Genomic DNA, 15585 nt, shown 5'->3' on the forward strand with positions numbered 1-15585 from the left:
CTTTAAAAAGTTGCATTCTCTCATTCATATTTTATATGAATTAGAATTTTCCACAAACTAAATGTCTACCATCTTCGAACAAGGAGGTACATCTCCGCTATTATCAGTAAAGTGACACTTGACTCAGCCATCATGGTTTAAAGTCACTATACAGACAGACAATATACAGCAGAGGTTCATAATAGAGGCCTCATAACTATCTCCTCACACATATATGATGTAATTGAATCTCATTAATAGAAGCAGTTCAAAACGTAGCATGAGCAGTGATGAAAACCTGGCTTCCAGCTGAGAGCCGCATATTGTCTTTTGATTTACTTAGAGCTGAAAAAAAAAGAAACACCAAGGGATTTCACTTATTTTTGCTCCAGTTAATATGATGCAAAGCCAAACATTTGGTTATTGATTGAAGAGCAGCAAGGAGCTGCAGAATGGAATCTGCTGACCCCTCTGTCTCCTGCTCTCATCCCCAAACTGTAGCTGGATTACTGTACAGCCTGAATTAATGCTGCCTCTGGCTCTCAGTTTGGTCCTCGAGTCAGAAAATCCTTTTGGAAATAAAAGAGAGAAAAAACATACCTCCTATCCATCTTAGCCTTGTATTAGGAGAAAGGGTTGATTCCAAAATGACATGCACTGCCACATTTAATTTTGAGTGTTTCATAAGTAGGACTAGAATTGTTCCTCAAGAGTGTTGATCCTTTTTAAGTAGAGCTTTTGAGTCTGATTCAAATTCAGATTCTTTGTTAATCCCAGAAGAGCAGCTTGACACATTGTCGAACCCATGTAAATAAATAAGAAAAAATAAATGAGTAGATAGACACAAGCGTACATCAACATGGCACCAGTGCACAAATCAGCAACATCAATAACAATAATCAACAACTTTAAGCATTTAGTAGCCTGATAGCAGATGGAATGAATGAATTTGAGTGATGATTTATTTCATGAGCTGACAGATATTAGCCGCGGGGTGGGGACAGAAAATTCCCTTGAGACTTCATAATCATGATGGCGTCTGATTCCTTGTTCTTTCTGGACCTCCCAAATGTTCCAAAGGGAAAACCCCTTTTTAAGTTGCATAAAATATTCTCACTGACAGATATTTTTTTTAATTCTTTATATTTTCTCTCATTTTCAGGAGTGTCCTCAGATCCTTCCCTCCACTCAGATCTACATCCCTGCCGGTGTCATGAGGCCCATCACCCTGCTGGCCCAGAACCTGCCGCAGCCTCAGTCTGGACAGAGGAACTACGAGTGCATCTTCCACATCCAGGGCAGCACGCACAGCGTCCCGGCTCTGAGGTTCAACAGCACCAGCATACAGTGTCAGAAGACCACGGTAAGACTCAAACACGTTCACGTGCACACGCAGCTACGACTACAGCGGCTCACAGAGCTGACATCCCCAGCAACGTCTGTTAACCTGATAAATGTGAGTTAGTGGATTGAATGAGAGCCTTGTTATCGACAGATTACCTCCGCAGCCAGTCTTAATCAACGACCCCTCTGCTCTGACCAGTCCCAGGCTGTTAGCTCTGTCAGCAGGAGCTCCGTCCGGGACAGCCACATTGGTTTAACCATCGGGAGGCTTTACAGTTGGTTAGTTGCAGCGTGAGACAGATAAAGTAGCAGTAATAGACTGGTGTGGCGAGGAGTTGAAACCGAGGCATGTAGCCACAGGGACTGGCTGTCGCAAAGCCGCTTGCTCTTCATTTCCACCCTTCATTCCTGCCTCTCAGCCCCCAAGCCAAACTGTCCCCGCTAATGGGGAGCAGCCGTTTCAGCTATGTTAATTTCCTCCGCTCCAATCAGGGCACGAGACAGAGGAGAGGCTTTTTAACGACACCAATTATGACTTACTTAACGAGACATATCATTAACATTTGAGCCGCGCGGTGCAGTGCTAGCTCACGATGATAGGTCCAACACAGGGAGTCCTCACAGTTTAAAGAGGCAGTGGGAGCCAGTATGTGGCTTTGGCAGATTCCGCCGGGCGCCTTCACTTCAGCCTGTCACACACTTGTCAGGGGGCTGTGGGTCGTTTAGCCGGCTGATGCATTACCGCTGGGCTCAGAACACATCACTGATTTGTGGCCACTTGCTGTTTTTTGAGCTCTACCCAGTCACCCACTCCCTCGTCACACAAAGGGAAAGATTGAGCTTCAGCTTTGTGGTACTGGACACCGTTCAGCCGCTGTTGTCAGATGGTGACATGGAAAATTGTTCTGGGGGACGTTATTGAAGTGGATTTTCCAGATCGGTTCTTTTGTGCTTAGGAGAGCTGTGCATATTTAGCGGCTTGTGTTTCTGTAATTGCCCCATGTGATTGACTTCTTATAGATTTAACTTTTTGGGTTGTTATTACTCACATCATTATTAATGTCAAAAGCCATTTGAATAGAGTGAGCTGCATAAGCACTGCAAATGCTGAGCATCAAACTCCGAAGTGCACATCCTTTGCAAAGAGTATGGTGGCTTTTAGTATCCAACTACTCCATCAACCTCAGATAGGAGCTGCTTTCAGACATGCACTGACCTCCAGATAATCTCCAGACATTCTCCGAAGGGGCTGTGGGAAGCTCCGGACTTTCTCAAGTAAGAACTGTTGAAATGTCTAAATGAGCTCATGGTGCAAAAGATTATCCCGAGGATTCACAACAAGTGAGTGAAAATGTAGATGATGTTTCTAGCACCCCAGATGGCAAAATTAATAAAACAATAGAATAAGAATACAAATATATCGAGATGAAAAGTGGTGCCAAGGCAAACTCCGGACCGAGACCAGAGCCAATTGTGCAGACAATCTCAGGAGAACATGTCTGAAAACGGCTATGGTCAGTCCCTTCTATCACTGACAATGTAAACCTATTGCTCCTGAAATAAAACCTAAGCTATTATATGGACCCTCAAACACAGGCATTTATTCCGAGAAGTAGAAGTTTACATCCCCGGTGTTCAATACACTTGTTAACAGTGCTGCTGCAGGGCAGAGACTTTCCCCAACAAAACTCTGACACAGCAGCAAAAACAAAAATGGATCAACACACGTATGCACAAACGCTCTTCATTCGTCAGTGTGAGCCTTAATGTTTTGTAAAATCCCAATGTTCTCAATGCGGGAAAAATAAATAAAAGTAAATATAAAGACCTCAACAAAACTTTGCAGCTGTTGCCGAAGAGAGGGGGGATTTGTGTTTGTTTGTGTGTGTGTGTGTGTGTGTGTGTGTGTGTGTGTGTGTGTGTGTGTGTGTGTGTGTGTGTGTTTGTCTGTGTCCGTGTGGTGCTGTGAGGGAATAATCCTCCTTCTCTCTGTGCCCCCGCCTCACTTTCTCGTCAGGTGGGACCGTGATAGGATCCAATTAAGGGAGCTGTAGATAAAATGATGATGAATTGTTGTGTTGTGGTAGACTGACGGACACAAACACACATGCGCACGCACACTCACACACACACGCACACAAACACAAGGCAAACCACTAAAACACACAAGAGGGAAGTAAAAAGACAAAGGGAGAGAGAGAGCCAAAGAGGAGGTGAGGGAATTTGGAACGGACAATGACGACACAACAAAGAGTGTGATGAAGGACGTAAAAAGAGGGAGGAGGGAATGAGAAGAATAAGAAGAACAGAGACAGACGGGAGGTGGGTTAGGGCGAAGCTCAGCAGACTAGGAGGGAAAGGAAGTAAACGAACGAGGGAGAAACAGATGGAGAGAGAATGAGTGTGGAATATAAAAGATGTTGCATGTCCGACAGAGGAATGCTGAAAGAAAAGGAAATCATGATCCGTGCAAAAGTGGGAGTGAGACTGGAGGACCTGGACCACAGGGTGGAAGGACGGCTGAGACAATAAGATCTTCATTATAGTAGACAGGAAACAAATTATCAAGTAAATGTTGAGATAATCTGTTAAAACAAAGCAAAGACGACTCTCACCTGTCCATTCACAATCTGAACCCAGATTACTACACCTGGATTGAGTTATATCCGTTTGAGTGCAGACTGATTTGAAACGTGTACATTGACATTTAATAAGTAGATTAGAAACTGACTGCTGACTTGATGTTACAACATTGCAGAAGAAGCAGGTTCATATGTACATTATTCATTTCATACCATAATAAACCAGTGACTACCAATATGCCACATTAAATTATGTTTACTCATTAGGACAAGTACAACAAAGCCTGTGATGGTGTATACAGAAGTATGTCCTCTGCGGTTCTCTGGTTCTCTGATGCTCCCTGAACACAGCAGACATAGAGAGAGGTTTGCTTCTCACACTGGCCACCTAGCTTTGCAAAGTGAAAGGTGCCATATAAATCTGTCTATCAAATTGATGTAAGATGCTTTTTTTGAAAAGAAAAATCTCAAAGGGTTGTGATAATATAAACTCCTCATGCTTTACATTCACTTTGAAAGAGCTATAACCAATAAGGAAGGATCCGAAACCCAGACAATCAATGACGCAACTTCAGCAGGTCACATGGCACTCACCGACCAATGTGACTTGACCACAAACAGGTTTAGGTTTAGTACTTCCCACTGTGGAGGTTTTGCTATAGTTGTCTCTACGATAGACATCAATATTTATAAATATATATATTTTTCTCTTGTAGGCTGTTGTATTTAGTTTAATCTGACATTGAGTCTTTATAATATAAATCATCATCATCATCATCTTCATCATCATCATCAATATTCACTTCCTTACAAATTTGGGGGCGACCACACACACACAATAAATCAAATTAATTCACATAGTCAGTTTAAACATTATAAATAATTAAAATGTCATTGGAAAAGTATTTCCATCCATGTGTGAATGTTTCCTTGACCTCCCCTTTACTAGTAATTACTTCCTCATACATAATAATTAGTGTGTTTTCATGAACAATGAGAGCACGAACCCAGAGGCTCGACACAGACAGTAGAAGATCCATGATTGAGAAGCTGCACCCTGGTAACCATTGTGTTGACTATCCTCAGCGAGCGGGTGTGTGTACATGTATCACAGCTGCTGTGACGGGGACAGTGGAGTGTAATAAATCACAGGGAAAATTAGCCAGCAGTACATGTACACTCATCCATTCAATCTTACTGTCTCTTTGTGCATTATTTAGCCCCTCGCCAAACACTGAAGCATTGAACTTGCATACTCAAATACTCCAGGGAACCAACGTATGCATGGATGATCACAGGAAAACACACACACACACACACACACGCACGCACACACACGCACCCCAAGATACATGCAAGCTGCGTGGATACATACTGTTTTGTTTCATGGACAAACACACACACCCTCCCCAGGGGTTTGGAAGCCCAACGTGAAGCAGACATATGGAGATTCTCCACATGATCCTCTCCCTAATCATGTGGAGCAGACGGAGAATGTAGCATCAGCAGCAACCAGCAACCTGCTTTACATGATTTATTACACTGACACAGACGCTATCAAACTCTCTGTATGCACGTGTTTGTGTGTGTGTGTGTGTGTGTGTGTGTGTGTGTGTGTGTTTCCTACTGTAAGTCCATGCATCTGGCACATTTGCGAGCGGCACAGTCCATTTTGGGAGGGTGACAGACTATTTGTGTGTTCACTGTCCACAAATTTCGTCTCAACTTGGCACAAGTCTGGACTCCCAATAACTTCCTCAAACAAGCTCCACATAACACACACACACACACACACAGTACTGATGTAGTACGTTGTACAGACGAGCATGTTCCTCTGCAACCTTAAAGCAAGGGTTGGAGATCCCGGGACGGCAAGCCAGATGCAGCCCCCACCCCCTCCTTTCTTATGAACGAGTACTGACCGACTGCTAGAAGAAGACTTCTCCGTGACTCTCTCGCTAACTTAGGACAATCGTCTCTGCCTCAGCGCTGTGTGTCTCTCTGGCTTGTGAAACTTCAGTCATGTACAGTGAGAGCAGGGATAGTTCGGCTACAGACAGGTACGTCCCAATGTAATGACTGCTCGTCCTTCCAGAGCCACAGACAACTCCATTTTTGTTATTGCTATGAGGACGTGAGGAGGATTCAAACATATACGATAAAATAGTATTTTAGGAACAACTTGACCTTCAGTCTGTTCTGTCAAACGCATGTTGGAACAGTTGTTAAGTTCAGAAGTTGAATGATGGACCAAACTCACAAGTTTAACAGCAGAAACCGGGACTTGTGTGTGTCTGCTTGGTGTAGCTATTGAAATAGCAAAACTGCAATATAAATATTCTCTTTGCAAATAAAAGTACTGCATTAAAAATATCCAGAGTACAAACCAGTTGTGACTAACATGCTTGTACTGTACATGTAATGTTTGGGGCAGATATTTGTTGTTGTTGACAAAGGTAGAGCTTGATTGAACTATTTGTATTACATAATATTTTAACCTGTTAAAATAAGTAGACTAATAATATAAATGTCGAGGAAACAAAGCACACCATTCCATTCTGACATGTAGAAACTACAATAAATGTAAAACTGAATCAATCTCTGTGCAGTGGTTGAGTAAATTCACCTTATTTCATTATAAATACAACAAATATTTAACTAGCATTAGGGAAACATTGTGTTTTTATCAAATATTAGAATCAATCAATCAATGTGTTCTTTAAATCAGTGCTGACTTTATCCAAGACATCTCTTTTACCCTTAACTGAAACGTTTGACTTGCCTGAACATGACAACATGTTAATCTTAATTTAGTTGTCAGGAAGGTACAGAGGCAGAAAGTATGTGAATGTATCTTGACTGTGTTGGACTTGGTCTGGAGCACTGACTACATTGGGACAAGGATTCTGAATTGGTTTTTGTAATAGGATTTAATAATTTGGATTAGGATATTGATAGCTGAATGAATACTGGAACATTATTCCATTTCATGCAAGGGCAGACACATGCAGATTTGAGTGCATTGCTGACAGTAACAGTCAGTGCTAAGAAACCTAGACCCCCTGAATCCCCTGTGTGCCAACTTTAAAAACACTGAAATGTTTTTAGCTGGATCTGAACTAGACCTGTTTGTTCTTTGAGAGCTGGGACACTGTCCCATGCAGAGCCAATATTTCCTACTCTAACCTGGAGGCATAGATAAAGTGTGTAAATTAATAAAGAAAAACTTCTCTCCTGTGCCGGGCTGTGCTGCATATAATCCATGCCAAGAAAGCTAGTAAAGCACATCCACCGTTATTTCATCTGATCCGCTGCGACACTCATTGTTCTCTGTGCTCTCTGAGACAAGTCTAACCTCTGCACTCTGACATTTCACCTCTGGAGCAGGCGCTCTTGCTCAGGGACACACACAGGTCATTTGGTATGTTGTGGCCACAGATGCACTTTGAAGTTGATTGCAGTCGCTGTATACACTCAGCCTTTCAATCATGTATGATTGTGCCCTGGTCTTTTTTGATTAAATTAAACTTGATTCAGGTAATTGGTACCGGACTCAGAGACTGGAGACTTGAGACTTGACTTAGTGTAGTAATTAAGTCAACTACAACACTGGTACGATACACTGACACTTTCTTTACTCTTTCACTGCAATTCAGTGCAGTTTTAGATACTCTATTTCCATTTTCTGTATTTTAAATTTTGAGTCACTTTTGTCTTTTCTACTTAACATTTATTTCAGTTATGTCCCTGGAAAGTTACAACTTACGTCTTAGATATCCATGATTTTTGTCGTACTTTATCCCCATTATTTATTATTTATTAACAACATTATAGTCATTATATTCATATGACAACCATACACATTTATTGCCAACAGCAGTGGCATTAACTTTACTTTCACTTGGATTATTTACTGTATATTGTTGTGTTGGCACTTTAACTTGGCCTCTTCTTTCACCTCTGTTAGGGTAAGTGAATAGTGTTAATTGGCAGTGAGCAGTTTGCAAATATGTTCAATATTAAGGTTTATAATAAGGATGATATTACAGCTCTTCACTAAAGCACAGTTCTTTCGTGAATTAGTTGCACAGGCCCCTCCTGCAGACAACGCTTGCAGGCTTAGTGCATAAAAGTAAGTGTTGTTTATTATTTGATTTATTATTTGCATTTTTTTAAACTGTAGTAATCCAATAATGTGGGCATAGTATCTGCTTTAATGCACAAACAAAGGAAGAACAATAAAAACAAAAGAGTTTAATTTACTAAAGCCCTATTGAAGTGAAGGGAACTGGAATGAAGGGCTTGTGTGTGGCTGTGTGTGAGCACTGTATTTTTAACACACACTATCCTTCAGCGTATCCTTCAACATGACTAATTACAGGAGGGTGACCTGCACATGGACGCGCACACTTTTTTTTTTCTACCTTCTCCTCCTCTCAGCAGCCAGCTGCTCTGTTTTGTTAACATTGGCAGTTTTCAGTTCACCCAGACATTAAAGCACGTACACACACACACACACACACACACACCCACACACACACACACTAGCCATATCTATTCATACAGTCCATGGAGACATGCAGTCCATGGAGACGATTCATGTAGCGAGAGAATAAACGAGTGTGGGAGCAGATAACGAATGAACCCAAGCCAGGCTGGTGTGTTACTGTAATGAGGCCAGGGACGGCTTTGTGCTCACCTTGTACTTTTTACACCTCCTCCCCTCCCTTGCCTTTTTTCTCCTCTTGTCGCCTCTCCTCCCTTGTTTCCTTTCCGTGCCCCTCCTCCTCCTCGTACTCTCTGCACTCTTATCACCTCCTTGTTTCAACTCTCCTTCCTCCAACTGTCCTCTACTCCTTTTTTGTCCCATATGTTATTTTCTCCCTGTGTTCTCTCTCTCCTCGACCTCTTTTCCTCCTCTTGTCATCCTCGCATTGCCTCTTGTTGTTTCCCTATTTGCCCTCTGTTGCTGTCCTAATCTCCTTTCCTAATTCCACTCCTCTCACTTTCCCCTTATCGCCTCTATAAGCTTCCCTCCATTTACATCCACCCAACTTTTCTGTCCTCATCTTCCTCCCCTTGTCTCGTCTCTTTTCCCCCCACCCTGCTTAACTCCTCTCCCCTTGTCTCCTCTCCTCTCCTCTCCTCCCTTGGGGGGGTACACACTATGAGTTGGCTCAGGTAGATTAATTACATGCAGTGACATGGAGGAGCTGGCCAGAGGCTTCAGTAATGAGTCTGATTACTCATCTCCAGCAGCTCCGGGCGCTCAGGGGAGGGAAGTCAGGACAGTAGGCCAGCAGAGGGGACTCACAGTGGGGGCAGAGCAACTTCCACCCACAGGGATCCACCGATACAGAGTTTTTAAACAGCACTGGTGCTTCCGCTTTAAGATCAGAGTGCCAAAAGTCACTGACATGCTGGTAGTCACAGCTCTGTAAGCTCTCTACATCAATAAGTAAAGAGGATGTACCCAATACAGTTACAGGAGGAAAATTACATGCCTTTCTTTATGGATGCACACATATATATTTATTTATTTAAAAACAAGAGAAGCTGCAGGCTGCCGCAGGACAGAAATCCAAATGTCTAATCTCCAGTAGACCAGAGGAATGCCCAGTATGGAAGAAATCCTAAACAGAGGCCAATGAGGTAGCCCAGACCTGAATGGCTGAGCGACAAAAACATAATTAAACTCAAGATATGTGGAAAAAGCGTGGATAATAAATCATAAAACAAAAGACAGCTAAAATTCCTCATTAAGCCATGCCATGACTTTTCTTTTCAAGACAGATGATTGTAGGTAAAGTGTTTACTTGTTCCCAGCCTGTGTGTGAGTCAAAGCAAGAGAGAGGTGAGGTAAAGGTATAAGCTGTGAATGGCTACAGGAGTGTAATTATTATCACGACATGATTGTCGACTTTTGGAAAACAGTTCTCCTTATCTGTCTCGTTTTGAATTCTGTCTATCAAAAAATGAAAGGAGACTTTATTAGGGAGAAGAACCACTATATGGTGGTTGTGACATTTAAAGATCAGTGAATGGTTGATTAAAACTTAATGTGAACCTAAATCAAAACTTGGAGATTTACAAAATGAGAAGAGTAATAACTGACAGGACCAGTGTGTATGATTTATCATTTAACACTATTTAATTGGAATTGCATTCGTGGTCGCCAGAGAATAAATCATAATGACATTGATTATCCACGATTTTCTTTCCTTCTCTCTTTATTGAATTGTCATTTTCACTCCAAAATGTCCCCCAGGAAGCTGGCGATGCTCGCTGTGAGTGGTGGCACGGTGTCACGGTGTCACGGTGTGGTTTGTGTCAGCGTTTTAAACCATGTGACGGTATGAATAAAGCATGATGTGGCGGGCAGCGGTGTGGGCAGGGGCTGACAAGAGAACAAGGGCGCCCAGTGTTTTTGGCGATGGCAAACAAGTAGAAGCCCTTAAAGTTTAATGGGGGCCACGCCACAGAGAGAAGAGGAGTGGTGTGTGTGTGTGTGTGTGTGTGTGTGTGTGTGTGTGTGTGCGTTTGTCCTGTGGTTTCTCTCAGGCTCCTGGCTGCCACACGCAGACCTCAAGCCAGTGGGACGTAATAGTGATGCTAATAAAGTCAACAGCCGACCTCATGTGTGATGGACTTGGATCCCACTGAACTAGTGGGAGGAGAATACGGCCATCAGCCTTTACTTTGTGGCCGGAGAGTGTTTTGGTTGAATCCCTCTGCTCGGAGGCCACTGACCTCCCAGAATCCTGTGGTTTCGTTGGGATGTGCTGCTCTCAGCTTCTCACTGACTCAATAGAGATCCTGACTTCCCACAATGAGCCTGTTTACAATGTCTCCTCTTTCCCCCTCTGGCCTCTTGTTTAAGTTTTAGTCTCCTCTTCTATTCGTTGTTTTATTTCATCGCCTTCTCCCCGAGGCTCCAGAATGAATTGAAACCATGATGGGTCTAAATTAACACAGTATTTTCTTTCATCCACTTCAGAAGCTTGTCTACTGTGACCCGTGCAGTTCATTATTTTAAAAGCCGAGTAAACAGTTGGCAACTTTTAAAGTTGTGAGATCGCTGTGCAGTTCACACTCAAGTCTTTCAGTCGTTCATAGCGATGATACACTACATTATCTTTCAAGAAAAACTTACCACTTGTCTTCACACTATCTTTACTCCCAAAAAACATACGTGAAAAGAGACACGATGAGTCTGACCGATGCTCCTGCTCTTCTGGGTTATCCTGCCAAGGAACAGAGTGGAAACAGTTCAGGGGACGTCACAGTTGTCAAGAAAAGAGAGCGACTCCGGAAGTATTTTTCGCCTTAAACCGAGAGAAAAACAACAGAGCCCGATCTGACAGGCATTCTGTTTTTTTCTCTGAACCCGACCGAAGCCCAATGCACACTTGCTTGATTTCCCCGATTATTCCATCTATGTGTGTTGGCACCTGAGTTATGGTACAGCCGCATTAGAGTTGAGAAAAGTTTTGACTTGTACGTGCATGTGTGTGTGTGTGTGTGCGTGTGTGTGTGTGCTTGTGTGCGAGTGTGTGTGTGTCCTCCCAGGCCCCGTTGCCCATGGGATGGTTGAACCGTGTCTACTCAATCCAGGTTGTCAGGGAACAAATTGGAAATGCCAATTTCACTTTACACTGCTCTGTATCTTATCTCTCCCTTACCCTCATCCCACCACTTAGCTCATGTGTAAATGAATAGGGTCCTCTCACACGTCTTACCAGCGTCCGATTTCTGTCTGCCTCCACCGTTCAGACCTCTGCTCCACCCTCTCCCATCTTCACTTCTCCTCATCTTCTTCTTTCCCCATTTTTCTCTTGTCACCAATCCCATCTTTTCTCGCTCAATCCTCCTCTTCCTCCATCTCCATTCACTCATGCCCACTCAACTGTAGCCCATCTGCTATTTCTCTGTGTGTATTTATCAAATATGTCTCTTTTGGTGGATATGAATTTATACATGTGATTTAAATGTATTCCTGCTCCGGCTGTGTCGCTGTCTGCAATGACCAATCTGCAGCAAATGACTATGCAAATGAACCAATATCTCACACACTTCCCAATTTAAGTATAAATCAAGAGTTTTCACACTGCCTCCTTGTCTCTGTGTTTCTCCGTCTCTCTCAGTACGACTACGAGGGCGGCGACATCAGCGACCTGCCGGTCGACCTCTCCGTGGTGTGGAATGGAAACTTCGTCATTGACAACCCGTTCAACATTCAAGGTACAACATTTGTGTTGCTGCTTGTTTATATGTCGGTAATGATTCCCTGGGAAGCAGACAGGCACTATGTGCAGTTTTCTCTCCCCCTCCATGAGAAATCTGTAATTTCAGTTTTTTGACAGGCATCAGTGAGAAAGGTGAAGGTGTACCGTTGGTTTGGAAAAACACTCTTCTTGTGTCGGGGATAAAAGGGGGGGCAGAGGGAGTGATTGATGGATACCAATGATAAACAAACACCCAACACAGGAATTAATAGGGATGGATGTTGGAGAGGAAGATAAACAAATGTAGAGAGAGATGAAAGAAGAAAGGATGAAGAGGGAGAAAGATGTGGATGACAGGATGATAAATGCACTGTGTAATGGCGATGGGGGGGGGGGGGGCGAGGGTTGTAGATGAGAATGAAGGAATTGATAAAGAGAAACAGAGAGCGACATGGAGGGATGGCATTTATTATTTTTTAATCGCTATTTGTGCATGAAGTGGAAAACAATTACCAATTCTAAATTCTTTATCAAGTGTAATATATTGGGTGGCGGAGGCTAATGATTTTAGACGTCCCATTACACAAGATAATATAAGTCTTGCTCTCAAGTGTGTCAGGAAGTCTTTTGCTGAGAATTTGCACAACCAGAGTCAGATTAACGAACCCTCCCCACTCTATTCTCTACTTCTTCTTTTTTCAACCCCATTCACTTTTCAGTCTCAGTCTTTAAAAGACACACATGCACATTTTAATCTCACATCCTTTTGTGTTGTATCTGACCTCATTTTGATAAATGTCACACGCACAGTTAATTTGCAGATTGCCTGGAAATTAGTTGCTTATCGGTCGTGACCTAATTCGTCTGCCAGTGTCATTTTGTTTAAAATATGCTCCCTGAAGCTTTTCTGTCGGTCTGCGCTGAGAGATTCTCTCTGGGGATCAGACAATCTGTGTTTTAACATGTGCTGAGAAGTGCTCACAACTAAATAAAGAATCCCCCTTTTTCTGTGCAATCAAGTAGATGGATTTAGTGACTGTTCTGAAACAGTATTCAATATGTAACAAAGGCTGATCTTTGGTGAATTATTCATCCGGCACTTGTATATGCATTTATTTAATGAGTGTAGTCATTTTTCACACAGTAGTTTAACATTTATGTCTTTAATGAAATGTTTTAGCCTGAAACATATTCCGATATAAAGTTTCCTCATATTAAATAGCTATTCAATAATGTTGAGTGAATGATGTTAAATTACTAATGGTTCTGTGTTTGCCTTCTGTGTTTTGGTTCACCTAAACCAGTGTGAAAGTTTCAAAACTTTCAAGTGCACATAAATTGTGTCACCTCTTAGCAAACTTTGTCTTGTGTGCTGATGAAGCAGGTTGTCCATCACACCAACTGTGGGGAGATACCGGTCTGTCCATAGAAATTAAAGATTGGATTTTAAAATGGAATGTACAAATATTAGATATTTTTTTTTATATATACAAATAAATCCAATGCACACACATAAACCATACAAAATAAAAAAATAAATATCTGTGGCCCGATGGTGCTAGATAATGTTCAATTGTTAATTAGTCCCATTTAGACTTGTGATCCCTTACCAGTGTTACCATCAGCCTCAGCTGTAGTTTGTGTTTAGTTGTGATACGAGGACCATGCTTGACAAAGCTGATGAACGTGGTTAACGTTATACCAACTAGAGCAGTGTTGACATTTTTAGCACATGGTTAGGGGTCATAGTCGTCATAGTGTTAGTGACATGCTTAGGAAATATCCCCGTTACGCCAGGTTCACACCGGACACGGAAGCTGCAGGTGTTAATGTATAAAAGTGACCTCCTTTTTTAAGGATTTTCATGTTTCACGTGCTTTCATCTTCTTCCAGAATGTCCTGGACACTTTTTTATCAGAGTAATTCCCTGGGTCAAAGTGAAGCCATGACTTGCCACAGACAAGATATAACTTATTTTATAAACAGTAACAATGCAGGATCCATTATCCAGAAAATGGTTTGAAATATAATTTTTGCAACCTTTCCTGACTTTATTCATAACGAACAGATTAAATATCCAGTCATTTAACATATCGGGGGGGAATCGAGTAGTCTCTAGTTGTGTCCCAATCCAGAGGTGATATCCTTCAGAGAACTAGTGTAGTCATGATCTTTGTAGACTGAGAAGACAGTGAAGGCCGATCTAAAATGAAACTGTTTGGTATCTTACTCTTTTGTTAGCTACTCTGAACCGCTACGCTAACTTCACCTCAGCTTCCCAGAGAGTGAAGTCGTGAGAATCCTCATGCAATGAATCCTGGAATAGGTTCGGGAATGAAAGGACGCATTGTGAGGTAATTTGTGGATTTAAAAGCGGGAAATACAGCAGTGAGAATAAACCTCATAGGCTACATTCCCACTTTTCTCTTGCATCACCCGCTAACACTTTCAAATCCCCAAAATGACCTCACAGATCACTGTTGATATGTTGAAAATACACACAGCTCACTGTTGAGTTGAACACCGAGCTGTGAGGACTTCCGGGTCACACTTGTGTACCATGAAGAGAATATAATTATTTTTTTTCAAGTTATCTTGCGTTATCTGGAAGACTTTGAAAACAAAGTCATCACAGGGCGTTTGGCATCCATCTCCTTCATGAGGTTTTATAGAGTAGCACTCGTTACAGGCCCCAGGGATGTGTGCTGCGGAGAGCGCCTCACATGTGACAGGATGGTGTCGAGCTCTGAGAGTTCTTGAACGTGAAATCCAGTGATCTTAGAGGCTGTTCAGTGTGTGTCTGTGTGTGTGTGACGAGCACGCTCCGGCTGTTATGACTGTGAGTACTTGCTACTTGACTTTCTACGTGGCAGGGAATTGAATGCATGCAGCATCCCAGGCCAATGGCGTGTTCCTCAAAAGAAGCCAAACACAGACTTGTGAAACAGCTGGCGAGGTTATGGATGAGTAGTTAGAATGAATCAACAGCACTATCACTCCCCACTAGATATAGTATGGCTCCTTTGTTCTAAAGCCTCTCAGAATACCCATTATGATCATGAAATTCAATTATATGCTTAGTGTTGAAGGTCTAAAACTCGGTATTATGAAACCTTCCTCACTCATAACTCTCATAAAGACCTTCTCCTCCTTTTCTCCTCCTTTTCTCCTCCTTTTTTTCTCCATCCACTATTAATCCCTCCACCTCTCCGTCCCCGGTCTTTTTTCCCGCTGAATAGAAGCAGCCTTTTCCGTCAGAGGCAGAGCCGCACTGCGCTGACCCGATTTTGCCCCCGTGTAAAGTGGAGATGTTAATGTTAATTAAATCATTCATTTGGTTCAGATTAATTAGCGTCGCGCTACTTTTAAGACGAGCCGTGGCTAATCAGATTAGGGCGAGCGAAGGGCTGAGGCCGGCAGATGGATCCGAGAGAAGCTCTCTTTGAAGTCCGGCC

The 15585-nt window shown here is 42.5% G+C and overlaps 1 protein-coding gene across 1 annotated transcript in view; it reads left to right on the forward strand.

Annotated features, from left to right (window-relative positions):
• Positions 1–15585, forward strand: part of LOC128442895 (plexin-A1) — a 253205-nt gene that overhangs the window by 167273 nt on the left and 70347 nt on the right. The window contains exons 10-11 of the mRNA XM_053425513.1: positions 1142–1342; positions 12050–12146. Of these exons, the coding sequence (XP_053281488.1) occupies positions 1142–1342; positions 12050–12146 (298 nt within the window). The remainder of the gene's footprint in view (positions 1–1141; positions 1343–12049; positions 12147–15585) is intronic.

The sequence above is a fragment of the Pleuronectes platessa genome, chromosome 6, assembly GCF_947347685.1.
Source record: "Pleuronectes platessa chromosome 6, fPlePla1.1, whole genome shotgun sequence".
In the NCBI taxonomy this organism is placed as follows: Eukaryota; Metazoa; Chordata; class Actinopteri; order Pleuronectiformes; family Pleuronectidae; genus Pleuronectes; species Pleuronectes platessa.